Here is a 27,429-nt window from a genome sequence, read left to right on the forward strand (position 1 = left end):
CCCAATTAACTGATTAAAAATGGTGTGTCTTAGTTCCTGCTTTAATCATCACTCACACCGTCATCCTTACCTACAGTGCAAATATAATGGAATATATATGAAAGAGAAGATGTATCATCAAGAGAATGGGAACAGCAAAGAACAGTAATTTCCAAAGCAATTTTGAAATAATCTGTATGACTATATATATATATATATATACACGTGTGTAAAATAAAATCAGGTGATACACCATGTTCATCCTGACCTTGAAATCTGCTTCTAAGCTTTGCTATGAAAAACTCTTCCTATCTTGTCAGGTGGAAAAAGAAGACGTTTGAATTTTATCTTTTCCATACATTTACCTTCCTGCATCCTGCCTGGTGGCACACAGGATTTGCTCAGCTCAGGCTGCTGTGATGTGATAAGGATAGACCAGGCTGTGCGTAGAGTGAAGGGGTCTACACTGTACAGACTATCCACCATGGGCTGCAGAGAGCCCTGTCTGCACTCCCAACTCTGAGACAGCAATTACAAGGGGAATGCAAAGGCATCCTGTGCTTTGGATTAGAAGAAAAAGGACTTCATGTGCAGCTCAAGCCAAAAAAAAAAAAGAGATGATGTTCTGAGAGTCACTAATAACTAATTACATCCCTTTGAATTACATCCCCACCAACAAAAAAGAACTAATGGAAACAAAGAAGAAAAATAAATCTTGCTGCTATTCTTCTAATGTGTTTATTGCACCCAGATTTCTGCAATTTCCCCTCCATTCCCCAGTGCTGCATTATGAAAGTACAGAGCTACTGCTATTAGGGGTTAGAGTGCCAGAATGGCAGGCAAGCAAACTGGCTCAGAACTGGGCTACCACCATTGCCAGCTGCAGCAGAACTGAGACAAACATGAGGGCAGGCTCCAAACTCATGTCCATGCTGAAGGGCTCTGGGCAGGCTCCTGCAGCTGGGTCTTCATGGTCACAAGCGCCTTAGCTACCTCAAGCTTGCCCTAGCATTATGTTCACTGGAAAAGAAACACCCAATAACAAAGCCACTGCTGAAAACCAGGCAGAGCATTGCTCTAGAATCAGGAACAAAACAAGTGACAAATAGCATCCAGAATATACCAAAAGAGTTACTGGGATGCCAGGACCTGCATCCTGAAGCCACACATAATTTAAGTTTTGACAGAATTGATTTTTATGTTTAAGCGTTGCTGAGCCACAGCCTTATGAAAAATTATCAGAATTTGAAACATGATATATAAAGGAATTTAAAGTATTTTGATGGCCAAAAGAATGCCCACTCAAGTTAGCACACAAACACTACACCATAATCAGCATGCAAAGCATCCTTGATTTATTTATTTTTCCTTTCCTTCACCCCAAAAGAAGCACATGGAACAGAAGACAGTCTGGGACATGGAAGAGAAGACAGTGCAGAAATACCAAAACTTGTCACAGTAAAGAATTGTGCAATCATGAGGACTGTTGTAAGCATAGAGTCAAAGAAAGCTAAAGAATTGAGCATCAGCATCAGTTAGACTTGTCCTGGGAAGCAGTATTTTTGCCCAGAAATGGGAAAGTATAAGAGTATAAAATCAAAACAAGTCACCAAATCAGTATCACATCAGAGCCATCCAAAGGTTTGAGAGATTTATTACAATTGCTGCAGGAAAGAGGGATAAAAAAGACAAGGACAGAAAATAAGGTTAAGAGCTTCAAGTGAATCCACCTGCTTCCCCTTGCTAGAAACCAGCCTGCAAACTCTTTAGAGTAGCAAACATAATTTTATTCTTTGTCTATACAATACATCAGAAACTCAGAACAGCAGTGAAGTTTCAGAGAGTTGCTACATTACAAACAAATAACAATGATCCACTTAATCTCTACTTAATGCAGCCCTGAAGGGAATGCAAGTGAGATTATTAACTGGCAGCATTTATTCAGCAGAACTTCAGTTGCAGTTCACAGCCAGAAATTCAAATCTCTCCCCTAAAAGTGTCTGTTGGCTTCCACAGAGCAAATAAAAACTTGAAGACTTGGATCAGAAACTGTTAAAGAAGTTCAGTTACAAAAGGAGGGGAAAGCAGAGCATGTTACTACGTAAGCACTGAGAGAGACTTTGCATCAGATCCAACAAAAGCAGTGGAAGTAGTGGAAAACAATCCAGCAGCAGAGAGAAAAACAAAACCATGATTGCCACAAAGCTTGGAGGACACGAGAGCTCCAGCTCTCTGTGCTGGTGCTTTGCTGCAGCGCAGTAGCAGAGATGGCAGATGCTGTGGTAGATGCCACCCCCATTGCAGCTTGTCACCCACGTCCCATGAAAAGAAGGGCTGGGTGGGATTGCCCTGTCTCGAAGACCTGCTTTATGTCAGGCTGTAGAAGAATGTGACAGATGCAAAAGGGCACCAAGGGAGAGAGTGAACATCACACCAAAGCCACACTTACAATGACTGGTTTTTCAGGAGATGCATTCACTTCTTTCACATCTTCTTCTGGCTCCTCGTTTTCCTTATTGTCAGTGCAAGAGACAGAGTCTTGGACTGAGCAAGTGCTAAGCAAGTCTGGCAAACTGGTAGATGGGTACTTCAGAAAATCCCCTTCAGCAGATTCCTACCCGAGAGACAACAAAATATGTTACTTCAAGTGCAGAAAGCCATCAAAACCATGGTGAAACTGCCCAGGAGACCTCTCTCGTAATCCTCCCCTCATTACATGTGCTCAAACTTCATTGGTTCAGTTATAAAAAGCAGGCCCCATTTCAAAGTGCACATACAGTAAACATAGGCCAATGCACACCTAAAACATGTAGATTTCATACAGGAGAATTTAAAATATGTGCTTCTCCAGCAGCCTGCTCCTCCCTGTTTTGGTTTTATTAAATGTCACTGCAAGCAGATTAGGAGTTTACAAACCTCATTACTCATTTCATTGCATCCCAAATCACACTCTGCACTCCTGCTCTCTCCCTGTGGATGTTCCCTCCACATGTTTATCTATCTACATGCACAATAATAGACAGACAACCCTACTTAGGAGAACAAAATGAAAACTGAACCCAACCGATCCTCTACCAACTCAAGTCCTGATGCTTCAGGATCTGTTTCCAGTCTTTGGCACCTTTTCCAGGAGGCAAACACGTGTATCAACTGAAAGCAGTGGCCAGACAAGATTCTCATTTTATTGCTTTCAGAACAAATACTGCGTTAAAGAATGCTCACCAAACCAAACTGCAAGGCTGCTTTCCCATACCAACAAATAATGCCGAGAGGGAGCTGCTGTGGAATACTTCACCTACTTACACCCTTTCTGAGACTGCCTGCAACATGGCAGAGGTTGGATTTCCCACTGCTTGCCTTTCCAAGTCTTCCTCCCAGGGACAGAACACTGCCCAAGTGCACAGAGCACAGGCCAGACAGATTCACAGCCTGATCACGAATGTGAAGTTTTATGCTGTTCACTTACTCACGATTATCATTTTGATGCAATCATCACACGAACAAGCAAATAACTTTAAGGAGAAATTTATGCAGTCTACTGCCTTGCATTTTGGCAGAGAGTCCAACTGTCTAAAGGAAATACAAAATGTACCTACTTCAGGTCAAAGCATGCTGTTTCCAGAATAAACACCAGTGGGGTTAATACCAGGCTGTGAGCCTACAGAAGGTCTTCAATGAACTTCACTGTCTAACTGAAACGTTAAGAGAATTTATAGGCTCTTCTCTTTGAATATGGTGAGATAGAACCTCTTCTCCAAAAACATGTGCATAAAGCATGCTGGTTAGCCCAAACCCAGGCATTAAACCTGCAGAAATCTACATCAGGTTGGCTGGGGCAATGTAAAGATGAATCCAATAAAAAGTTAAAAGACACTGATACAGTGGCTTGCTGAAACTTCATCCTCCACCTGGAAATGCAGGTTTATCAGTGGTCCCTTTGTCCCAAGATGTTTCTGCTACCATCCCAAAGGCCCACCTGCAGGCAGGTCCTTCTTTGTGACCCCAGGCACTTTTGGGACCTGGCTGGCCACCCATTAAACACCTACATCAACCCAAGCAAGGCTATAGCTGGCTGTAGTCCACAGAAGGGAGCAAACAGGGGTGGGCAGGATTTTCTTAAACAAAGGAAAAATATTGTGTAATATCCTCTCAACCTCTCCTGCGATGAAAGCAGAACGAAGAGCCCAACTGATAAATGAGTTCCACTCTCATTTCCCTGAAATTTCACACTCCTTTATCTTCAAGAGCTCCACTCCAAGCTATTACCAAGGACAAAATAAAGAACTCGAGCCAAGAGATCATCATTGAGAGACCTCAGGCACACAGACAGGACAAGAGTTGAGAGCTATGAATGCTACACAGGCAGGAAGCAGGAGAGGCTGAGAACAGCCTGCTTTATTTAGCATATATTTTTAACAAAATGGCTTTAGCCAAAACTTAAGTAATGTCTCCATGAATAAATACAGACTCATTTGCACACTGAATGACAGTGAGAATACAAGCAAATCATTAAATTGATCTATACCCTGCTGATTTGCCACAGATTTATGCAGCTACTGATCTATTTCCCATAGCTGTGTGTTAAATTTAGGGGAACAAGCATGTACGTGCAATTCCCCATCAAAACTAAGCTCTTTCCACTCAGCACTTCACAAACCCTTATGGATATATACTCTGGAGATCATCAAGGAGAGGACTTTACCTTGCTAGCGACCACCAGCTGCACCAGGCCAGCAGCTGACCGAAGAAGAGCCACAGCATCCTGGTGGGAGAGCCCAACCAGCGACTGCCCGTTGATCATGAGGAGCTCATCACCCGCCGTCAGCCTGCCATCCCTGTGAAACAAAGCATGAACATGGAGCTGCAGCGTGGTCCTTCCCTGAGGCCAGGCTACATGCAGTGGGACATGAAGGCATGGACAAAATGATCTGGCTGATGCTAAGCTTGCATCAATTGGTACTATGGGTTTTGCTCCAAAAAAGTGGCTTAAAAAGCTGCCCAAGGAAATTATTGTTATAAGAAGAGCCATTCCACCCTCTCTGCAGGGCTGAGACCCATCAAACCTTCTCTGTGCCCCCTGGAGAGAGTCAGGGAGGAGAAGTGAACCCTGTCTCCACCCTGTCAGGAAAAGGGCCAGGGCTGGCAGTGAGCAGTCGGGGTTGCACAACCCACACTCATCCATTGCCAATCCGATGGGAAGGCCCATCTTCCAAAAAGAGACTTGGTGAAAAAGCCCCATCAGCCATCAGGCTCCTTGATTTATGCTACATCACTGAGCAAGTGTTTGAGCAGTCTATAATTTGGACTAAACATGCTGGAAGAAGTTTCAGTGACCAATTACAAAAACAAGTTTTTACGCTTAAACTGCCATATTCTCACCCTCACACAAAGGGAGGTCAAAACCCCATGTGTCTCATGAGCCTGGCTAACACTGATGGCCACAGATGCCACATGACACCCACCCCCACATCCACCACCATTGCCTCACCTGTGTGCAGAGCCTCCGTCCTCCACATGGGTGACAATGATGCTGTGAGGGGATCGCTTTGACCCTCTGCCTCCCGTTATCTGGATTCCCAGCCCGTCCGTACCCTTCAGGATGTGCATCTTCCATATGCGGCAACCTTCTCGCTGAGAGAAAATGTGCAGAGAGTCCTTGAATTTGGATTTGGACACTGAGAGAGGTCTGGGAGGGTACAGTAGGGAGCTATTTAGCATCTTGCTGCCCATCACCACGTATCTGTATAGCTCAAGCTATATGGGTGGTTTTGCTGAGCTTTGCTGTGTTAGCTGAGGTCCAAGCGAAGGAGGCAGAAAGGAGAAGGCAGCACAGAGAAGGATCAGTATGTAGAGATTTCCTTGCAGGTCTGTTTGCAGCTTTTCTGAGCCACGCAGAGGTCCTGCTCTCCGTGCCCTGATCCTTCCTGAAGCAACTAGCAGTCCCAAAACCCATCACCAAAACTTAAGGATGAGCGGTCCAGGGTTGCAGAGAAGCAAGACTTTGTTCAAGTGGGACCCTGAAGACCCAGTAGTGCTGCTGCTATTACAGCAGGGACCAGACCGGCATCACACTGCAGCATTTTCCCCTCCAGGGGAGTTTGCAGAATTTGACATATAGGAAAGAAAATACCAGCTTCAAATTATCAGCTGCCAATCAAATATTTCTTATTGGACAGCTGTGTTACAGACTGTAAGTAATAGATTTACCCACCACAGAGAATAACTTTTCCGTTTAAACAAGTTAATAAGCCATGTTTATGACATCTTTATTAGTTTTTTTTAAATGATCCTAAGTATTTATCCAAAAGAGCTTTACAAACTCCAGAGTAATACAAATGCAAAGGCTAGTTCCCATGAGTGCTACCAGCAGGATAGGGCACAAGGAAACACAAGTGCGGCAGGTATCAGCAGAGGAAGAAAGGAAAGAGAAAACCAAGCAAGCAAGCAAGACATGTAAGACAATTGCCAGGACTCTCTCAGAGAAGGGAATGACCAGAATAACAGAATTACGAGAAACCCTAGGAAGTTTTCAAGCTTGCAAGACAGCAAAATGCGCAATTTGGAGGCAATTTTTAGGCCATGTGTTGTAGCCACCGGGTACCAGGTCGGCTATTTCCAACTGGGTCTGTTATGCACACAAGTAACGTTCTCACAGTACGCAAACAGCTAAGTAGCAAAGATGATTAAAATTTCATGCCAAACTGTGAAGAGCATGTACAATTGCTGCCTGTTTCTGAGAAGTGAAACTGCTAAATATATCAGCAAACCCAAGGGCTGTGGCAGCAACCTGCAGATTTTAGGTTTATCAGAGCCTTTATTAAATGAAGAAAATACGTTTTTGTTTTTACCTGATCACTGGGACCCTATGCTGAAACTTTTTAACTGCAACAAAAAATGCAGTTTTGCAGATACAAGAACAAAGGGGTCAGTATCTACACTGATATCTTAAGAACAAAGTGAAAAATAATAACATTATTATTTGTCCCCTATATTATGTCCCCTAGAACACAGGTAGGAGAAACAGGGAAAAACAAACCAGGTGTCTTAAGAGGTAACCCAAAAGATTGAGGCTGAAAACATATAAACCTGTGGGTAATTTGTTAATTTGAAAGTCATGCATGTGGGCAATATTCCAACATGTTTAACTGGGATCCTCAGTGCATCAATAAAAGAGCCCTGTCTCCTGCTGAATAACAGGACATGCCAGGACAGAGAATACTTAGAGATAAACTAGAATGATACATGAGACATCGTGTTAAATGCAGGGGCAAGAGTCAACTATATTTATGTACTTAAAAACCAGAACTGAGCTACAGCACAAAAATACTCCAGAGAGGCTTTCTTGCTATAAAGTACCTTGCACTCATAATGAAAAGAGTGTAACAGCGAAACACAATCTCTCTGCCTCCCCAGTCTAGTCGAGGCTGTAATGATGACCATCTACTCCCCCAGCAAGATGCCACTTCGAGTGTCCCGTTGTTGAATCCAGTTTGGAAGCAGACCCTCCAACAAAGTTTAACAATGTGGTCATAAAATTGTGTTTAATGATTTGCAAAAGCTTTCTGGAATGCAAGTTATGCAAAAGCCCATGATGAGCAGTGCCTAGTTTGCATTCCTCAGCACTCCTCACTATCCTACATCTTATTATTAAAAAACCCAAACTTTATTCTTAACTGACCCACTCTCAAATATTCGTTTACATAGCAAAGCACTCAACAGCAGCACATGGCAAGACTCTGCTGCTCTTGACACAAACACCATCTTATTCCCCTTGAACTCCCACTGGAATCAAAAGCACTTGCAAAGTAAAGGATTAGTTGGTCCGAATGTGGATGACAGAGTGCAGCCACAATGAAGACAAGGAAACCATCTGGCACACACCCAAACACGTATCTCTTTTTTACTTGTTTTCAAATGACATGGTCACCATCTCCCGTATATGAAAAGGCTGTCCCTTGAGTCCCCACCAGTCAGCTGCATGCATTTCACCGGGATAAACAATTCGGTGCTGACTAGAAATCAGATCCCTTCACTGTTCTTTCCCTCTACTTCATAAAACATTCATAGCTTTATATTTAACGACATTCTACAAAGCAAAGGCCCCCCATAAATACACAAGTACCTTTGAGCTACGTCACTGCAAGATTTTGAAAGCTTAAGTATTAAAAAGTAGAATGCTAGCCTTTGCTTGAGACCTCTGGGAGAAATCAGAAACCCCTTCTTTTCCCTATAAAGCTGCTATCTCCTTTGCAGAGAGTAGCAGAGGATACTTCATAGCCAGCTACAAAATGCTGCTATTTTGAACGTGCATCTTATGTCACTCCATTGCAGGAAAGCCTTAATAGTAAAGCTCTGTGCCAATTCCAAGGATTTGTAAGTGCATTTAAATTTTATTTAAAAACAATTTTCTTGAGTTATTGGAGATTCCCAGGTTCAACAATACAAAGCCTAAATGTTAAAAAAAAGGAAGGAAAAAAAATGATTTAAAAAAAAAAAAAAGGCAGAGTGATGCATGTCTTTAATTCTGAAATTTTTAAAGGCTCATATTTTCAAGCTTTTCTTCGTAAACAAAGAGGCTAGAAGCTCACAACTTAACATACCCAAGGGAAACTCCAAGTGCAGTTAGATTTGGCAGTTTGCAGGTCTGATGTCACTGTCCTCAGAGCCTGCATAATCCCTGCACAGAGGAGGATGAGTTTAACTGCTGACCAGTCTCCTCTGATGAGTTTCACAATTCTGGTTGCTGCTTGACTGTTGCCAGTTGCATATTCCTATTAACATCTGAACTTTTCCACACTCTCAGAATTAATTCTCACAGCTTCATTTATATATGACTTAGAATAATCCCCCCGGTTTTGTTCATAAGCAACACAATAAATCTTCACATGTGCACCTACATCTCTAAGTGCAAAAACATTTCAAGCACAGAGATATGCTAATACCAGTCCAGTCAGGTATCTTCAACTCCAGACATCCTCAGCAAGGACAGAGAGAGAGAGGCACTACTAGCATCAGTTGCAGCCAGGGACTAGGCCATACCCAGGTCACTCACAGGAAGAAGGAGATCAACCTATACCCCTTAACTAAAGGCAGGTCATAATAACAAGCATCAACACTTGAGAGCCCAAGCGGAAAGGGCTCACTAGATAACATAGGCTGAATACCTGTATATGATAATCCAGAAAATTCCATTGAATTCATTTGGGATTCAGCCAAGATGGACAAACAGAAAGACACCCCTGCTTGTTTTCAGAGTGACAAATGAGTAAGAAGCCAAATTTCCCTCTAGATATGTTTCCCATTTCCTGGGAGCAAATGTTAACCCTGCTCAGATCACCACAAGGACTTTGCTTGTTAACCCAGAGCAGCAGCAGCAAACCTGCCAATGCAGAAGGGCTGTGGATTCCTCTCAATAGAAGGGTTTTATGGACACAATGGACCAACATTTGTCAAAGATGGTCTCAGAGGTGAAAATGAGACCATGTCATCTCTTGAAGTCCCTTCCAGACCTCCATTTTTTAACTTCCCTCACATATCAAGCAGAAACACAAATGGCTAGGTCAGGCTACAGCTAAGCTAATGGCTGATTTTTGTTCGCTGCAGTTGCATCACCTTTAGGCGATTCAACTTTCCTCTTAACTTGGCTGTTTTGCACAGGCAGCCCTTTGGACCAAATTTTTCCACTTGAAGCTGATCAACTTCAAAGTGCCTGAGCTACAAATAATTAATTTTTTTTTTATTTTATTTTTTTTAAAGACAGTATGAATATTCTACTTGGATTAATCGCAAGCGGGGGAAAAAAAATGGGCCATCTTATGTAACAGACCGCAACTGAGAACAGAGAATACAGTTGGCAGCTTCAAGTGGGTCCCCACAGGCCATCCTTCTCCACCGTGAAGCCATTGTGCATCAGGCAGCCTCTGTTCAGAGCGAGCCCACATCTGGAATAAACTAGCGTGGTGCAGATCAGAAAGGAAACACACTGCCAGCGCGACGTGGGGAAGCTCGCCTTCTGCCTGCTCCAAGTGCATACCATCAAACGCTCCATTTCATAAGCACATCATTAATAAAACAAAAAGGAACGGTTTTTTTGCTCGGAGTGCAGAGAAAAATAAATAAATAAAATAAATGAATAAATAAATAAATAAATTGATAGATAGATTGGAGCCGTTCTTTTCCCCTTTTCTTTCACCAAGCTAATTGCAGGGGAGTAAAAAGGGGTTTGACTGATTTTGGCTGTGCTGTGTTCAAGAAGCTGCAAATCTATATATACAAAGGAAAAATTGCTTTGAAATCTCATATTAAAGGAAAGCTTGGCAGGAACAAGGTGTAAACAAATGGAAAACAGAAATGTAGTAAGTAGTTACAAAGCCAGACAGTAAAATGGAAAATGTAAAATAGTTGTCTACAAGAAAAAAAAAAAAAGCACTTTCTGTCACAGCAGCAATTCAGCTGAACCGGGTGTAAATACGTAATAATTTTTAAATAACAACAGAGGCAAGTCCTGATGAGAATACCAATGGCCACACTAGGTCTGTATGCACACACACTGGCTGCCCTAACACAGCCCATAGGTTGTTTCCTTCCCTCTGCATTTAAACTTGGATTTTTACTGCAGGGATTGGTTCCCACTTACAAACTTCACATCTTCCCTGTAGCAGCAGAAGAAGCAAAGAGCAAACTCTTCCTCACTGACCACAAAGCTGCTTCGGAAATGTTATAAACTGCATGTATTGAAATAATTTCAATAGGCTTCGCAGGAGCTGGCTGCCAATGTGCTGATCACACACGACTGAAAACCAGCACAAACTACCCCAAACAGAATGCAGATTGCACTATATAAGCAATTGCCTTCAAGCAGCAAATAGTGCAGTGTCCTCCTCCATGGCACCAGGGAGTACACTGGGGTGGCCACACCAGCACACTGCTCCTGAGCACCCTTCACTAATGTGGGATAAATTAAAAGCACTGCCCCTAGATGCCAGCCCCACTTTGAGGCAAATCATGCCTCCTCCCAGTATTCCCATTCCCCAGCAGGACAGTGGGAGAGACAGGTCGGTAGCTGGTGAATTAACCTGCACATACCACGTGAGTAGCCCAATGCGTCAATCTCAGGATACAGTCAAAAGTCATCATCACTCTTCACATCACAAGTTATTAGCATGAATGACTCAGTACCAGGAAATCATGCCAACATCTGATTTTTGCAGATTCTTAACGAAGCAATTATTTCATTAGTGGATATTTTTCATCTGATCTTAAGTAGGTTATTTTTAAGGCTGATCTGACAGCAGGACTCCTGCTTTCATCTGCTACCTCAGGTTTTGTTTTCATTGTAGTACAAGCAAGATAAACAGCTCCAAGACAAACCAGAGGGGGGAGAGGAGGGAAGAATCTGAATTCCTTTATCAATAAATTATTCCATGGCGGGAGTTCTTCATCCATCCCTACTGCTTATGAAAGTTTCTTGGCTCTGAGCCACTGAAGCCTTTGGATTCCACCTCTGCATGATGCAAGTCATGCAGTGGGTGTCTCCTACACCACTTGAAAAGAAGTGGAGGGGGGAAGCCCCCAAAACCCAAGTAGCCCTTAATATGAATTACACAGTGTTGACCATATGAACTTTCCATGTCCTTAAAATAAATAGGAGCCAGTAGCACAGACACAACTGCAATTGCATTCAAGTGTCCACTGCTGATCTAACAAGCCCCCTTGTTTGGACAAACAGCCGCCAGACACTTGGCATGCTTTCACTGAAATGTGAGTACTTTCCCCATGGAAAGAGAAGCATCCTAGGGGAATAAAGCCAGGGGAGCAGTCAGAAGCAAAATCACACCCTCCCCCAAACACAAACACATAATTAAAATACACAAAACAGGCATCACAGCAGAGTGGATGAAAATTTGGTGACTTACAGCAGACTGTCCCCCAGGGATCCATCTCCCGAGACAGACTGCTTGTTGACATCACTTCCTTGGCAAGGGCTTTAAACATTTTATCAGCCACTGCAAGCACCTGAACTACATCATCACCCCTTACAAAAATCTGCTGGAGTCATTTGTCATCCTGAGCCATCACCATCTGGATTGCACCTCTCCGGGCTGCTCCACTCTTGCTGTCAACTGAAGCTTTATAGCAAGATTAGCCAAAGGATTTCTCAGTTATCCCTGACCCTGGAGGGCTTCAGCCAGCAACTGCCCCTGGGGAAATTAGTCTTTCAAGGGTTACAAGATGCCTGCATTCCCTCGAGTATCATGCCCAGTCTTATTCTCTTGATGGGGTATTGGGAATGGCTGATTGGTTAGTTTGAAGTTTCTCAGAAGACAGCCTTGCTGCCTATAGTAGGTTAAAGCCCATCCTAGAGTAAGTCCACGCTAAAGAAGGGTCTCTTGTGAGGACTGTTATTACATCTGTTGGTGACACGAATCCTTTGGGTTTTCTCAGAGGTTTCAGCACCTTGCCTCAAAAGTTGAGTATATGTAGCTTGACAGTCACAACTATACCTGAAATATTACAGCACTAAGCAAACAGCATACTCTATTTTTAGGCATGTCCACTTGGTTTCAAACATTTGCACTTAATGATTAAACACAAAACTGTGTGAACTTACATTTCAGCTACAGTCAGTCCTCTGCATTCCAGTTTTATGGTATTAAAGGTACAGGCTTGCTGTACCTTTAATACCAAATGCAAAAATGAAGAAAACACTTTGTGTAAGTGGGAAATAAGTTTATACTGGTGCCCTCACCTATGCTTTGTGAGCATGGCTGAGACCTCCTGTAACACAACCATGTGTGTATCTGAGCTGCCTTTGGGGATAGCTCATTTCCAAGAGTGAGGACACCATTTCAAGATGACACATTAAAACCAACTAATTACAATTTGCAACTCTATGCCCAACCCTTTGCTGCACCCTTGAAATATTTAATCTAAAGACAGAATAAAAGGACAGATTGCTATTCAAAATTAAAATCTACAGCTGCCACAGCTGTAGCTATCGCTTAAATCACAGCAAAGAAAGGCAAAACCTTCACTCAGTGAAAAAAATCTGGCAGTGAATGATACTTAACCCCAGAAAGTCAGTTGTGATGATGGCTGTTTTATGGCAAGGTGGAACATAACTCGCAGCAAAAAAAAAAAATTAACTGTAATTTCACTACCAGTTACATCAAAGCATTTCCTAAGCAAGCCAGCAAGGCCAAGTTTTGTCAGCGTCGTACAGCTACAATTAAAAGACAGCCCTTGTCCCTAAGAGAGTTTACAACCCGAAACAGGCAAGCAAAGGGGAAGACGTGCTTATCACCATGCACATTAAAACTTCAAGACAGTAGATAGCCTCAGGATTCACGCTAATGAAATCTGGAAGCAAACACAACAGATAAAAAGACATTAAGAACAGAAAGAGATTCTGAGGAAGACCTTTACATGACTAGAGGTGTCTACATTAAAAACTAAAATAGAGATATTTATGCCTAGAACATGTATCATAAAAAAGTCCCATAAAAGCCTTGATGAAACAGTAATTACCGCTTAGGTTGCCAAAAAAAGTTGATGCAAAGCAACTTAGCTTCAGTACCTTCAGTGGAGTACCTTGCTCAGAGCAAGGTTTTCATTTTGGTACTGGAAGTGGATGAAATCTTTTTTTTTTTTTCATGTTTAAAAAAAACAGTAAAATGCTTAAAGCCAGTACATTATTTCAAGTCTCATGTTTTGATTCCTGTAACCTGCCATTAGCCTTCCTCACCTTAGAGGAGCCTTCTAGTACCTAAAGGGGCCTACAGGAAAGCTGGAGGAGCTTTTTATAAAAGCAAGTAGTGACAGAATAAGGGGGAATGGCTTTAAACTGAAAGAGGAGAGATTTAGGTTAGATATTAGGAAGAAGTTCTTCACCATGATGGTGGTGAGGCCCTGGTTAGGTACAGGTTACCTATCCCTGACAATGTTCAAGACCAGGTTGGACGGGGCTTGGAGCAACCTGCTCTAGTGGAAGGTGTCCCATGGCAGGGGTTAGGAGCTGGATGAGCTTTAAGGTCCCTTCCAACCTAAACCAGTTTGTGACTCTAAGATGCCACTTGGCAAGATAAGGAGTATTTTCCATTAACCAAAAAACTAGTTAAGGCTGGCATTTACCAATGGTTTTCCTAACTACAAAGAAAATGCAATTCAAAAGTGCTCATCCTTTCCCAAGATGTGCCATCTTAATAAGAAAGCAATAATGGACCCAAAAAAGGAAGGAAGTCCCTGATAAAAATGAAACCAAATGCCATGCAGTTTCAGCAATACAAAAGCAAGTGCTGGCCAATCTTTTACATACATGCATGTGTATATGCACTTGTGTATACACTCATGAGCCTGGAGAGGGTTGTGGTCTATGTAAGCTGGGTTTAGCTGGTCTGTATGATAGCAAAGCTGGCTAGGAATGCTAGCTAGGCATTAATATCCCCTTGCCTTGCCTGCTCTCTTCTTTTAATAGATGGTACACCAACTGCAGAGAAACAGCAGACACACCTCATGGTGCCACCAGATGCAGACTGGTTTCCATCCTGGAAAGGCATCCCACCACATCCCCACATTGCAGTGCTTCTACCACCCCAGGAGACCTGCTGCATACCCTGCACTTCTCCCATGCCATGTATTTCACCCAATGGAGAATGCCCAAATACAGAGCCCCAGCCTCTCTCACCTACTTCCCTTCAGTACTAAAACCTTCGCTCTGCCCAATCTCCTTTACAGTTTCCCACTGGTGACTGCTTGAATTTGGATCTGGATTTCAACCTCTTAGTAATCCAGATGCTTATACAGAAGCAAGAGGTGCCTTGGTTTTGCTTTTAATGGTTGGTGTTTTGAGGACTCTTCAGAGCATCCTGCTGGGACTGGAGAAAGCAAAGGTGGCTGGTCTGCTCAGGTACACTTCATCTCCAGACAAACTTCTTCTAGCTTCATCAATGAAAGCCTCTTGTCACACCAGCCAGATCTGGATCAATTCAAGTCCCCTTTGAATACTACACTCCCATCCCTCACACTTGTAACCCTAGTCCTCGCAACCCTCACAGTCCTATTTATGATCCCTGCCTGTTGCCAGAGGTGTCTGGCTACCTCTGGGCACTTCTTAGGGGCTGAAGAGCTAAGGAAGCAGTCCACAGCTCTTCCAAAACCACCACAGTAGAGACACTGAGAACTAAACCAAGGGATTCTGTCCTACTGATAAACACAGAGAAATCACAAAACTGACACACTGCAAAGAAACCTCAGTTTTTCTGCATCAGTTTTTGGCTGACTCCAGCAGCCCCTCCCCATATTGCTCTTTCATCTGTGCTTTTATAATTACCAGCCTTCAAAAATATGCTGTCTCAGACGACTGAATAGAAGTAAATTTTGATTTCTGTATTTGAGCTTATCTTCCCAGGATGTGATGGACCATTACTCCAGCTCAGGGTTGCCCGGTCTTAAATCACTGCCCATAACTCCCACTGCAGCCAGCCTGGGTCCTCTGCAAGGGCAGTCTTCCAGAACTTTGAGATATTCCTGCCAGGCAGATACAACCTTGTGCTTTGAATCCCCACATTTTAGAGGGCGTTTAGGTTCATCCTAAAAATATTGCAGCATAACTTAACCACCTGTAAACATTAAATGCTGCCTGCTAATTGACAGGTACAATATTTACTGAGGGTTACATACCAGCAAACAGCCTGGCAGATTTGTTTATACATAGCGATAGCAATGCCAAGCGCACAGACCAAGATATGGGAGATGAAAGCAAGCCTGAATAAGGGTACTGATACATGCACACAAACCAGTAACACAGGAATCTCCTGGCAGGTTCACTTGACAAACAGTGAACCTGCCAGGTTCACAACCGCCTCTCGTTTCACAACTCAGCGTTGCTGTTATTAGCAGCACACAGAGAGAAAACAGGGGAACAACTGTTTCTCCAATTCACGGGAGAGGAGGAACCCTGAAAGCAAATTACACTGAAGACACAGGGATGCCTCAAAAGCACTCCCAACATCCCCAAAGCATTAGCTGCGAGCTGGCTGCTGGGTTCAGTACAGCACTGTCTGAAAATACACATACCCAGTCCAAACTCCTCTCACCTGTTTTGGTTACAACTTCAAACTAAACTTCTACAGGGAGGAAAAAAAAATAAAAGAAAAAAGGTATTTTCTTGGACTCCATGTTCCAATTTCAGTAATTCTCCACTCTGTGTCCTGGGGCAGAGGAGGAGGAAGGAGCAGTGGGGAGGACAGCAAAGTCCTGTGCCGGTCACTGAGCAGCTTCTCCAAGCCTCTCCTCCCACCTGAAACTGGCCATTTCCAGCTCCACTGGGGGCTGGCTCTCATCCTCTCAAAGCAAATATAGTGCTCCCCAAAGGCACTGGGCTGACAGCCCTGGATATTCAATTAGCCAATATGTGGAGGAGATGGTGAGCATGGGGCGGGCAGTGGGGATGGAGCTGCTTTCCCCATGGAGATGGTGCCCTGCCAATGTACCTCATCCCTGCTCAGGAGGAGATAACTCATCCTGTGGCTATGAGATGTTTGGCTCAGGCTTTGAAGTCTGGAAGGAGGCTGCAACTTCTGACACGACATCCTGGATGCTGTTTTCAAAAGACTCCTGACACGACTGGATCTCACATGCCTGAGTGCCAGGTCACGCTTTGAAAATGGAGCTGGAAGTGAGATTTGAGGCTCCCAAGTGTATTTATTGCTGCCTTATTAAAAAAAAAAAAAAAAAGACCAAAACAACAAAAACCCAAGACTCAATTTTGAAAACTTTCTTCAGTGTCGCTATTCAATACTAAGAAACTGAATTAACCCACTCATTACTCTGATAGCAGCCATCCCATGGATCTTGAAGTGACGGGTTTGTAAAGGTCCCCTCATCTTTAAAAGCAAAGGATGATAAAGGCATGCTGTTCAGACTCCAGCTATTCGTATTTCTCCTCATTCAGATGTCAGGAAAATGTACTGACAAACAGAGGTCATATTTCCAAATAAAATATTAAGAGGGGGCAGGGAGAATGAAAAGAAAGAGAGAGAAGCAATTTTACTAAATGGCTGTGCCTCCCAACAGACCCCATGACAGATACACCACAACTGAACAGATTATAGCTCTTAAATTTCCAGCAACTCAACTATGCTTTTACATTTCAAGAAGCCACCTTGTATGTGCTTTGCATTAAAAATGTATTTATTGCTCACATTGATACATACATGTCCTGAATTTAACAATTTACTTCAGACCAAAAAAAACATCAAGGTACCTCTAGCATGAGATGGCTCTGGATCAAGAGTTTCTTTTTCATATGCACGTGTATATATATATATATATGTATGTTGGCTTTTCACTTGCTCAAAACAAACTCTGATCATCTTCATTTATAACACTTGTTTAATTAGGTGCCTTCAGAAGAGATTCAAAAAATTTTATATGGACCAGAGCTTTCAAAATACTGCAGGATTTCTTTATTTAAACTTGTGATGTTTTCTTTCAGAGAGACTGCAGTTACAAGGCTTGCAGAACAGTACACAAACGCCCCTTTCTGTTCCACAAAATCCAACATGTCTCCCCGCTGGGAACAGCAGTTTGTTCTCAATTACCTTTCTTTAGGACTAGCATTTTTTAAAATTGGTTTTAGCCCCTCTGATGTACTTTACATTAAATTTGTGTAAGTTCACAACCACCATCACCACCACCCTGCAGTAGTATTGGGGGGCACTAATTCAGAGGACACGTTTAAACTCCTGCTTTTCTCTACAGAATGTAGTGATGAGACGTCCTCTCGTACTGCTCTATTATCAGCTTTGAAGTCTTAAAACCAAAACCAGCTGCTGCAGCAAGCTCCAAGCCCAGCAAAGCAGTGTTCATCTGTTTATACTATCAGTGTCTCTGGAAAGATTGGCAGACAGCTCTTCTGGTGATAGATGCATACTGAAACCTGATCAAGGCTTGGGATGTTTTTCTCCATTCAGCAATACTGCAATTCTAGCCAGGCAACAAACCCCCAAGATCTCCATTAGGAAGAAGAGAGAAGCAATGAAAGCCCCAATCCCACTGTCATCCCAAACATTAACAAATCATCCATCTCATCAACTCAAGAGAAAAACTCACAGTAACTTCCATGTGGTTCCCAAACACTGGCCAAGCAAGTTTTGTAACACTGTGGTCTGGTGCATCAAAAAGGGAGGCTTCAATTCCAACGTTAACATGAGCTTTAAGGTGCCATTAAGCTTTGACAAAATGAAGCCCCAAAGGACAAAGTGACAATGTTCCACTGACACATCCTGCCCTGATGGTGTAAGGTCATCAGCTGTCTCAACAAAAGAAATCCTGAGGCTGGCACTGACAGGTCAGACATATAAGTACCTTGCCCTGCATCACAGATGGAGTATGACAGAGGTTTCTCACCATTATTATTTAACATTCTAATCATCCTGCCTCCCTTTTTTGGACCCCATCCCACCGTTCGGTGCCTTGACAGCATGGTTTGTCACTCAGAGAGGCTCAGCCTGAGGATGGAGTACTGAAACCAGGGAAAACGCTTGAGACATTTCCTTAATTCACCTGCACACCTGCTGCTTCCTTCTCTAGAAAACCCCAATGCAAACGTACCTGGGCAGACTGGTCACCTATGTCTGGCACACCACCATCTGACAGCCGGCAACGGTACTGTCCCCCAGTGCCCTGAATCTGCTCTTCCCCGTTGCTTTCTGCTTCCAAGGTCTCTGGTTGAGTAACCTCCACCTCCATTGGGGTGCAGTGCCCGTTCCCGTGCTCCGGGGCTGGCTTTTCTTTGCTGTCCTTGCTGCCCGGTGTTCTGGTGATGACCCCAAACTTTCTGGTCCTTTTCCCATTCTGAGCAGCCCTGTCGCTGGGTTCTGGGCTGGCCTTGGCTTTGGGGTCACAGCTGTTGCTGTTGTTGCCGTTGGAGGGAGGAAGAGGGGCTTTGCGCTTGATGCGGCGCAACATGATCAGGTAGACGAAGCCGCCATTCCAGCACTGCTCGGCCAGGTAACTGCAAGGAAAGGGATGTGCAGGATTACTGACTACTCACCACCCCATAGTGTCCGCATCCTGCCCCAGCACCCCAACACACCACGCACCTTGTTCATGCACCTTCCCAGGCAGCTGACTACCCAGTGTGTGGACACATTAGGACACCTTGAGGCACCAGCAAATTCTCTCTTCCCTTCAGTATCATAGGGAAATAGTACCAGTAATAATATCGGGAATAATAACAGCCCTACCAGTCATCCATGCTGATCCCACCACAGCATAATAGGACAACTGGTAAATGCCACCAAACCTGTTCCCACCACTCAACCCCCAGACCAGCAGCACGGCAACATAGAAAGGTGGAGTAAAAAAAGCAAAGCAGAGAGTAGTTACAATGGGACATTAAAATAAATAAACAATTTAAAACAATATTATAAAATCAGGCAGGCTTCATTTGTGCAGCAGCCCATAGAGCATTTGCATCTGAAATGAGCCTCCTTGGTGAAACTCATCTTCTGCTTCAGTGTACGTACATGCTTTGAAGGCCTCAGGGAGAAAAACATTAATAAATCAGTCACTGGGGTAAGCAGGCATAGCACTTACAGCAAAGCATGGCACTATAAGGCATCCCAGCTCCCGTAAAGGGACCTGGAAATAAGGTGGGTTTCCTTTACAGCACACATATCAAAGCAAGAGCCGAGTCACCTCAACTGTGCGAGAAGCGGCCACCAAGTTCTTATAGTGGAGCAAAGTATCACCTCCCCTCCCCAAGGCTCTGGACATGCCTTACAAGAATTAACATCCTGCTTCAAGCAAATACTCAGTGACCTTACAGAAACTGCACCCATTGATGCAAAAGGGGACTCTAACTTCATGCCTCTTTTGGGAAAGGATACACCTCAACCCAAATTCTTGAAATATTTGGGTTCTGAGCCAAGGGTGTAACCAACTCAAGAGTACAAACAAGCTGGAATTTGTACTTTGCAGGTTTGTATGTGCCCTTTCACACTCATTTAGGCCCCAAAACATACTGTTTTTCTCACTAGTGAAAGCAGCAAGGATTTCCTAGAGGATTGAATAAGCCTCTGCTGCAGCTGAAATGAGCTCTTCATTAATACAGAGCAGTTGCTGAACCTGCAGTTATCAGGGAGATGAGAAACTAGGTGTGGAGTTAGACCACAGAAGATCATAAGAGAAAACAACACAGCACTTGAGGCAGACAGAAGAGCAGTGTGACTCAGGCATACTCCAACAACTTTTTCTTTTTCCCTGGTGGCTTGTAGGCTGGTTTTCCCCTTTCCTTTCTTAAAAGTTGTTTGGCCTTTAACAGAACCCTTCAAACTTATTTCCACAAAGAGGTGACTTAATGGCAAAACAGGAAAAGCGGCTATGATAACCCCTGAAGCAAACTTCTGGACAGAGGAGTAAGGAAAGCCCTCTCAATTAGTCAAAGTAATCTGGACCAGCCTGGCAGTGGCTGGAAATGACATCGTGTGTGTGTATTCCTCTCTAAGGACATGAGCTACAAGTTTCAGTCCGCTTCCCAAAGCTTAGATGCTCCCTGCAGACACCACCAGCATTCAAATCACTTGTATTTAATTAGGAAGACCAATGCCCAGATGAATATGGCAACTACATAGCTTCAGAAGCAGCCCTGGAGCAACAGAGGAGGAGGATGAGTATGTTGGCTGTGCCAAATTTCCCCAGTGAATATAAACCAGACTCCTACTCCCTGGATGGTCCACCCAGCAGTTTTCACCAGGCAAGTCTTCTCCCCTCACACTTTTTTTTTTTCTTTTTCCTTAAACATTAAGAATATTTAAATAACACCCTAAGACAATCTTCTTTCAAACATCTGAACGCAGACAGCCATCAAGCCCCACTGGTTGGAAAGTCTCTGGAGCCACGGTCAGCCATTTGGGTGGCTCAGGGATGCACCCAGAGCTAGGAAGACCTAAAGGGTTAGCCTAAAAAAAAAAAACAAAACAAAACCCACCCAGAACTAACATAGAAGTATTTCTGATTATCAAGTTAAAAGAAAAAAAAAAATCTTTTAATCAACAGGAAAGGGGCAGTTTTGTTCCAGAAACAATATGGGCTGCCTGTTTTTCACATTTATCTTTCAACTCAAATTTCAAGGCAGCCAGTAAAGTTGATTAAAATTCATGACTTTTGCTTGCAGCAATACCACTGCACTCTGATCCATCACCCATAAGCCTGATAGCACTGCTTCTCCTGGCACACGTAAACAGAAAAGCAGCTCCTCTTCCACAGTCCTGTGGCTTACAAGGGTGCTGCCCACCCTGTTTTTATGCAGAGTCAGTTCTGCCTGACTTGTTTTCGTGCAGGTGCATATATGGTGTTTGGAGTTTTTTTAAACACCAATCTCTACCTCTGAACTAATCACTGATGTATTTTTGAGTGCCAGTAACCAAGTGCTTGCATTAATCAACTACTTGATTTAGGAACTACGGGGAATGAGAAAGAACTTAGAGCATGTCCAAATAAAGTAATCTGAATACAGGCAAAAATAATTTATTATTTCACCTCCACTCGTAGCACATTTATACAGTTCATCAAGTGTAAAGCTATGAAAAGGAGAGAAAGAAGGGAGGTTTTTTAATATTCACTGTTCACAGATCATGAACATCCCTACAGTCTGGAGCAGGGTTAGTGTGAGCTGTAATAGATGCAGCTGCACTGAAGTCAGCGGAGGCGTACTGATTTACTCCATATGTTGAGGTGGCCTGCATGTTCCAGGCGTGCAGCCTGTAGTAACTCATGGTTTATGTCTTCTTGAGTACTTCTTAGCAGTTCAAAGCACACAATAAGTTTCCATGAAAAAAAAAAAAAAGAAAAAAAGAGAAGCCTTCCATGGGTCAGCGAGCCATTACCCTTGCATGGCAGCAAGTGACTGCATGCATCAGATGAAGTCAGGTATTTCTAGACAGGGTAAATCCAGCTAGTACCAGTGATGCAGTAAGGGGCATCAGTATCTCAGAGTCTGTTTTGAACCGAAGACCAGACATCTTATACTGGAAAATCAGCGCTGCTATAATACCAAACTCATACAACAAGATAGGAAACTTAATATTCCAAGAACTTGTGGTCATTCTAAGAAAAGGAGGTTAACCAAGGAGCCTGAGCCACCTTTAAGTTCTGCTAAGTACGTGCTGCCTACTTTCTTTTCCTTTGACATTTCTTCCCCTGTTGAAGTAGGAAGCCAAAAAAAAAACCTCAGGAAAGCATAGCACCCTCTCAACACTGGATGAAAGATGGGAAAAGTTGTATTAAAGGAGCGAGAACCTTCAGATTTTTAATTACTTTCTATCAGTCCAGGAGCATCCCACGCCAGAAGGGAGTAACGGGATGGATTCAATAAAATGTAATTATACAGCCTCTAGACTGAATAAAACTGCAAAAGCTATACAGCACCCCAAATCCCATGTCTCAGAAGGTTTCATATGCACGATGCAGACAACTCTTTTTTTAGATTTGGTCCCTGTAGAGCGCTCACAGAGATTTTAGCAATCAATACACCAAACGTGTCTCAGGCATGATTAGAGCTGATGAGTACACACGGCTCTTAGCACAGATGTGGGGAATCAGCTGCAACCTCCACGCTGTCTCTTAGTTTGAACACGGTCTCCAGCTTGGATTGAGAAGGTGCATGGAGCAAAAATGTCCCTAATGCAGCTTTGATTGATCCAAATTTAATGAAAACTGAAACTCTAAAACTTACTTTTCTCCATTTTGGTTTGAAGGGGATAGAGTAGGATTTAGTGAAAGCCCTGGATCTTATACACCAGCTAAGAAGCCTTGGGCAGTTACTCCTAGAGCCAGCAGATGACAACACATAAGAAATTCTACCATCACTGATTTTACGAATGCAAGAGATTTCACTAGCTGATCATACATCTGTTAGTATTAATCACTAAATCATAACATTTTACCAGCAAAACACCCATCCACACTTTCTGCATTTGCCATTCTTTGCAAGGTAGTGTCATGTCTCCTCAGCACAGCTTGGAGTCCCCTAATGCTGCAGCAGCATCTCCCCAGGCAGGGCCTAAACATCACTGAAACATCAGCTTGGAACCACCTCCCACTGGGATGCTCAGAAGGAAGGACCACCCAGCTGCTCCTGCTGTTTTGATCTCACCCTGGCACCAGCAGTGGTAAAACCCCAGCCCGTATAAAACACCACCTTAAGCAGTGGGGCAGACTTGTTCTCTGTAGGAGCGAAACCATGAAAATGTTAATAAACCTTAAAACCAAAGGAAAACTACACTTGAAAAAGAGCTGGAAAGTTACCTCTTACAGAACTCAACGACAGGATGGAAAATGCAACTGGTGGCTTGTATCAAGGGGGCATTTAATACTCTTTTTGTTATCAGAGCTACCAAGAGGTGGACTCTTCCACTTCTTTTGGAGATGACTTCAACTTACACAGCCAAATACACTTCTCCCCTACACAGCTGAAATGATTGCTGTGATCATAAAAACTGATAAACTCACTGAGTTTATTCCAAGTTCATCGGCATGCGTGTGAAGTGTCAGACTTGGAAATCCTATCTTGGAGTAAGCCATTTGTTTTATCATTTATATATCTATATCTATCTATCTATCTATCTATATATATATATATATCTGTGTGTGTGCATGTATAAAGGCTTGCAGACTTGACAAGAGCATGCTGCAACAAGCCCTCTGTCACATCCAATCTCACTTGAACTAATGCAGACAACCACACTACACTACAGAAAAACCAAAGCAGATTCAGCAGCCATTAGAAAAGCATCTGGATCCACTTTAGGATCCGAAATATTGAAGAAGTATGTTTATGTTACACTAATAGTACTATTTAGCATTTCTCCAGAACCTTTCATCCTGATAGATCAGAAAGTGCTTTGGGAACGATACACACAGAGCATCACTGACATCTCACCAGCCAGCCCATTGTGCAGCTCACCAGGGCACAAAGAAGAAACCTCAGCCAAGAGGACTGCTTGCAGAGTCCCCCCCACTCCTCCTCTGGGACCTGTAATGTCCTTAGCAGGACAGACAGACCACTAATTCTTAGGCTTTCCTCTGAAAGATTCTGGCATAGTAAAATGTCTTGAAACTCAATCTTCTTCAGGCTGGAAAGATGAAGGGCAGCACAAATCCTTGCAGAACTGAGCCCCAAAGGGGATTTTAAAAGCTAAACTTAACAAACTATCTCTCCATGACACCAGCAAACGAGCTAACTTGCTTCTCAGGTAAGGCAGGGTCAATTAATGACTAACAGATAGTGACTGATGGAAGGGCACATGGCTCCTCAAGAAACAAACCTTGCTGCCCTCACTGTGCAAGAACACCCAGACCACTGAGGACAGATTCTGGCAAGCACCACGGGGTAGTTTTCACACATTGCCATGTCTTAGGGCAGGAACCAAGACTCCCTTAGTTGCATTCAGGCAAAGGCAAACACCAAGCTACAAAGTCTTGGGCAAACCTTCCTAGTGCCAAGCTTGCAAGAGGTTTCCCCTCCTTGGGGCTACAGGGACACCCCATGGCACTCCATCTACCACAGGAACCAAGCTCTCCAATCACAACTTACCTCAGCAGAATCCAAAGGTGTTGGTAAACCTGCTGCTACTTCAACATACTCTTACAGGCACAGAGCTACAGCACATCAGCAACAAGCTCTACCCAGCATCTCATCATTGACAAGCCCTTTCCTGCCCCCGGCTCTGTGGGCGATGGCACATGCAAGGGACACAGTGTTCTCTGCCTCCCTTAATAAACACCAGCAAAGGCAGAAAAGAGCAAAGGAAAAGTCAGTCATGGAGCAGAGAGGCTAATAACACTCAGGGAGCATATTCAAACAGCCCAGGGTATGCAAAGGGCTCCCAGCTCCCTTTTGAGGATGAGGAGCAACCCTCATCTTCTGGCCAAGGTTAAGCAGCACCTCCCCAAGTCTCACTGAGGCTGTGGGTTTCTACACCACAATACCCAAATTGGTGTCTCTCTAGAGAACAAATCTCTGAATCCATTTTTTTTTTTTTTTGTCTGTGGTATATTTTTCACTGCTAAATTTGCAGCAAGGAATGCAACTAGACCTACTGAAATCTTGGAGGAAAAATGAATTCAGAAGTTAAATTTCAATGTATATTTCTGTGGTGTTTTGTAAGTCCATACATGCATGTTTGGTACTGATTAGACCCAGTCGCCCACCGCTAGATTAAAACTGCCTGTAGTTTTGAGCATCACACTGTTTGTGCTCACCGTGGCGATGCTCAAGCTGCTTGCAGGCTGGCTGCTGGTATGTGTACAATACAACACCACAGCAACATCATGGAAAGGCAAACAGATGGGAAGGAACACTGTTCATCAGAGAAACCAAAACACCAAGAATTTAAGACCAACAGGAACAAAGAGTCAAGTGCTGAACAGCCTCTGGGCAAACACACCTTTGTTAAGGCTAAGCAAGAGGTCTCAGACAAGACCTCTTTGCCCACCATGAAATCCCAAACTCTCAGGAAAGGGAGCGGAGGGAGGATTGCTGCTGTGTTTTTGTGGGCTCACTGCCTGCTTGCGTCTTTTGCTGGAAGATAAGATAGAGCCTTATGACACAGGACCATGACTAAAGCCTGGTGAGACACCTCATTCTACCTGGTATTGATGCAATGATATGGCTTTGAGTTTGGGAGAAATTAATTCCTTTTCCTTTGCTGTGCTACAGTTTCCTTGCAGCACCTCAGGCAACTCCTTCCAGTGCCAACAACATGTTTTGTCTCACAGAGTTGCTGCAAGGTCTAAGGTGGTGAAGCCATTGGTGAAGCCTTTAAGTATTACAGTTTCACAACCCCCTTAACTTGTGGGATCAGCCAAGACCAAACATCACCATGGCTTTCCTCCCACCCCATACCCTGCTCAGGTGCTGGCACAGTCATTTGAGCAACAGTGAGGGAACTGATCCAGCTTCAAATTAAGCCAGCCAAAGCAAACTGAATTCAAACACTCAGACCTCAAGATGGGGAGTCTAAGCCCAGCCCAGTGCTCTGATCTGGCCACAGGAGTGCAGAGGCAGGGACAGAAGAGGAGGGCAGCAGTGGCAAGGGACAACACTTCCGTTCCCACCAGCAGCTCCCACCTACCTACAGCGTGTCACCAACAGCCCCAAGTCCTGGGGCTGCAGCCCCAGGGAAGGGAGTTGCCTACTTGGTGCAGACAGAAGCACTGGCTGGCTTTAGTGGGATGGCATGCATACCTCCTGCTTCAGAAACCAAAAGGGCAGACACCCTTGATGCAGATAACAGAGCCCAGCTGAATCACATCCCCATTGCAGGTGTGGAAAGGAAACATGCTAGATCCTTGTAATTATGCTGGCACAGCATAAACCCCACATTCCTGCCATGCATGTTATAGAGATACCTCAGAAGTATGCCCAGGGCTTGCGGAGAGTGACAAGCAGAGCAGGGACCTCCAAAACACTCAGAAAATGGGTGAAGGATGTCAACAGCCACACTGAGCACTCTCCTCTCTTCTTTGAGTGACCCTAACCCTTTCATTTTGTGACACCCTCCCAGAACAAATACTTGAAGAGGATGATCTGAGGAGCTGCACAGACTCTCCACAACTAAGGAACCCTCCAAACTCTGACATCCTAAATCTAACAGATTACACAACTGCAGTTATCTTAAAATCCTTTGGGATTTGTTGATTTATCAGCTGTGAATAGAGCAGTGACATTGCATTTAGACTGCAGAGATTTTGTACTCAAGCTTTACAAAGGACCCGATCCTTCTAAACACATATCTCTCACAACAGCACCTAAAAGTCCTGAGACACAGACATAGTCCTTTTGGGATCTGGGTCCTAGAAACACACTAATGGGTACTAAAGAGACAAATTCTATTTTTTCCTTGGTTAGCGGCAGAGTGTACAAACAGAACTGGCCTAATCCAGTCAAACCAGCACGGCACTGAATGCTCCAATTTGTTAGTACATAGCTCTGCTGCAAACAGACATTTAGCTGGCTATGTGGCCATGCTCACAAGTGTCATTTCCAGTTACAAAAGTGAGCAATTTAAGATGAATAATTGCCAGTTTAAAAATTATAACTACTAGCTTTCTACCTTCTCTGCAACAGGCCAAAACGATGAAGTTACAACTGGGCATTAGCACCTGCAATTACAACTCGATCCATGCTGTGTTACTGCTGTTCAGATGCAGTCTTTCCCACCATGAAAATTTCCTGCCGTTCTGAAGACATGCTCCTGAAGCTCCAGACATTACAAGCACAATCTTTTGGTTTGGCACCCTGTGCAATCAATTCTTAATTCCCAATCACCCTTTATGCACTTCCTCTCTTCTTGAGGACTTGGAGACAGGTCAAATTTTACACCTCTCCTATGCTATTGCCAAAGAAGGCATCAATCCTTCCTCCTCTTGGCCCCAGGGCTGGAC

At 43.7% G+C, this 27,429-nt stretch overlaps 1 protein-coding gene across 4 annotated transcripts in view; it reads right to left on the minus strand.

The window, feature by feature from the left end:
- Positions 1–27,429, minus strand: part of PDZD2 (PDZ domain containing 2) — a 91,355-nt gene that overhangs the window by 51,276 nt on the left and 12,650 nt on the right. For 2 of the 4 annotated variants that reach the window (XM_061363236.1, XM_061363235.1), the window contains exons 2-5: positions 18,592–18,994; positions 5,468–5,610; positions 4,682–4,814; positions 2,429–2,593 (exon numbers count right to left, since the gene is read on the minus strand). In XM_061363236.1, the coding sequence (XP_061219220.1) occupies positions 2,429–2,593; positions 4,682–4,814; positions 5,468–5,610; positions 18,592–18,948 (798 nt within the window). In that variant the 5' untranslated portion in view covers positions 18,949–18,994. Of the gene's footprint in view, positions 1–2,428; positions 2,594–2,779; positions 3,127–4,681; positions 4,815–5,467; positions 5,611–18,591; positions 18,995–27,429 lie in introns of those variants that run through there. The other 2 variants (XM_061363239.1, XM_061363238.1) reach the window with 2 other exon arrangements.

This window comes from Neopsephotus bourkii, unplaced genomic scaffold (genome assembly GCF_033783945.1).
Source record: "Neopsephotus bourkii isolate Nb327-2 ecotype Australia unplaced genomic scaffold, CSIRO-AGI_Nbou_v1 NB_1148, whole genome shotgun sequence".
Lineage (NCBI taxonomy): Eukaryota > Metazoa > Chordata > Aves > Psittaciformes > Psittacidae > Neopsephotus > Neopsephotus bourkii.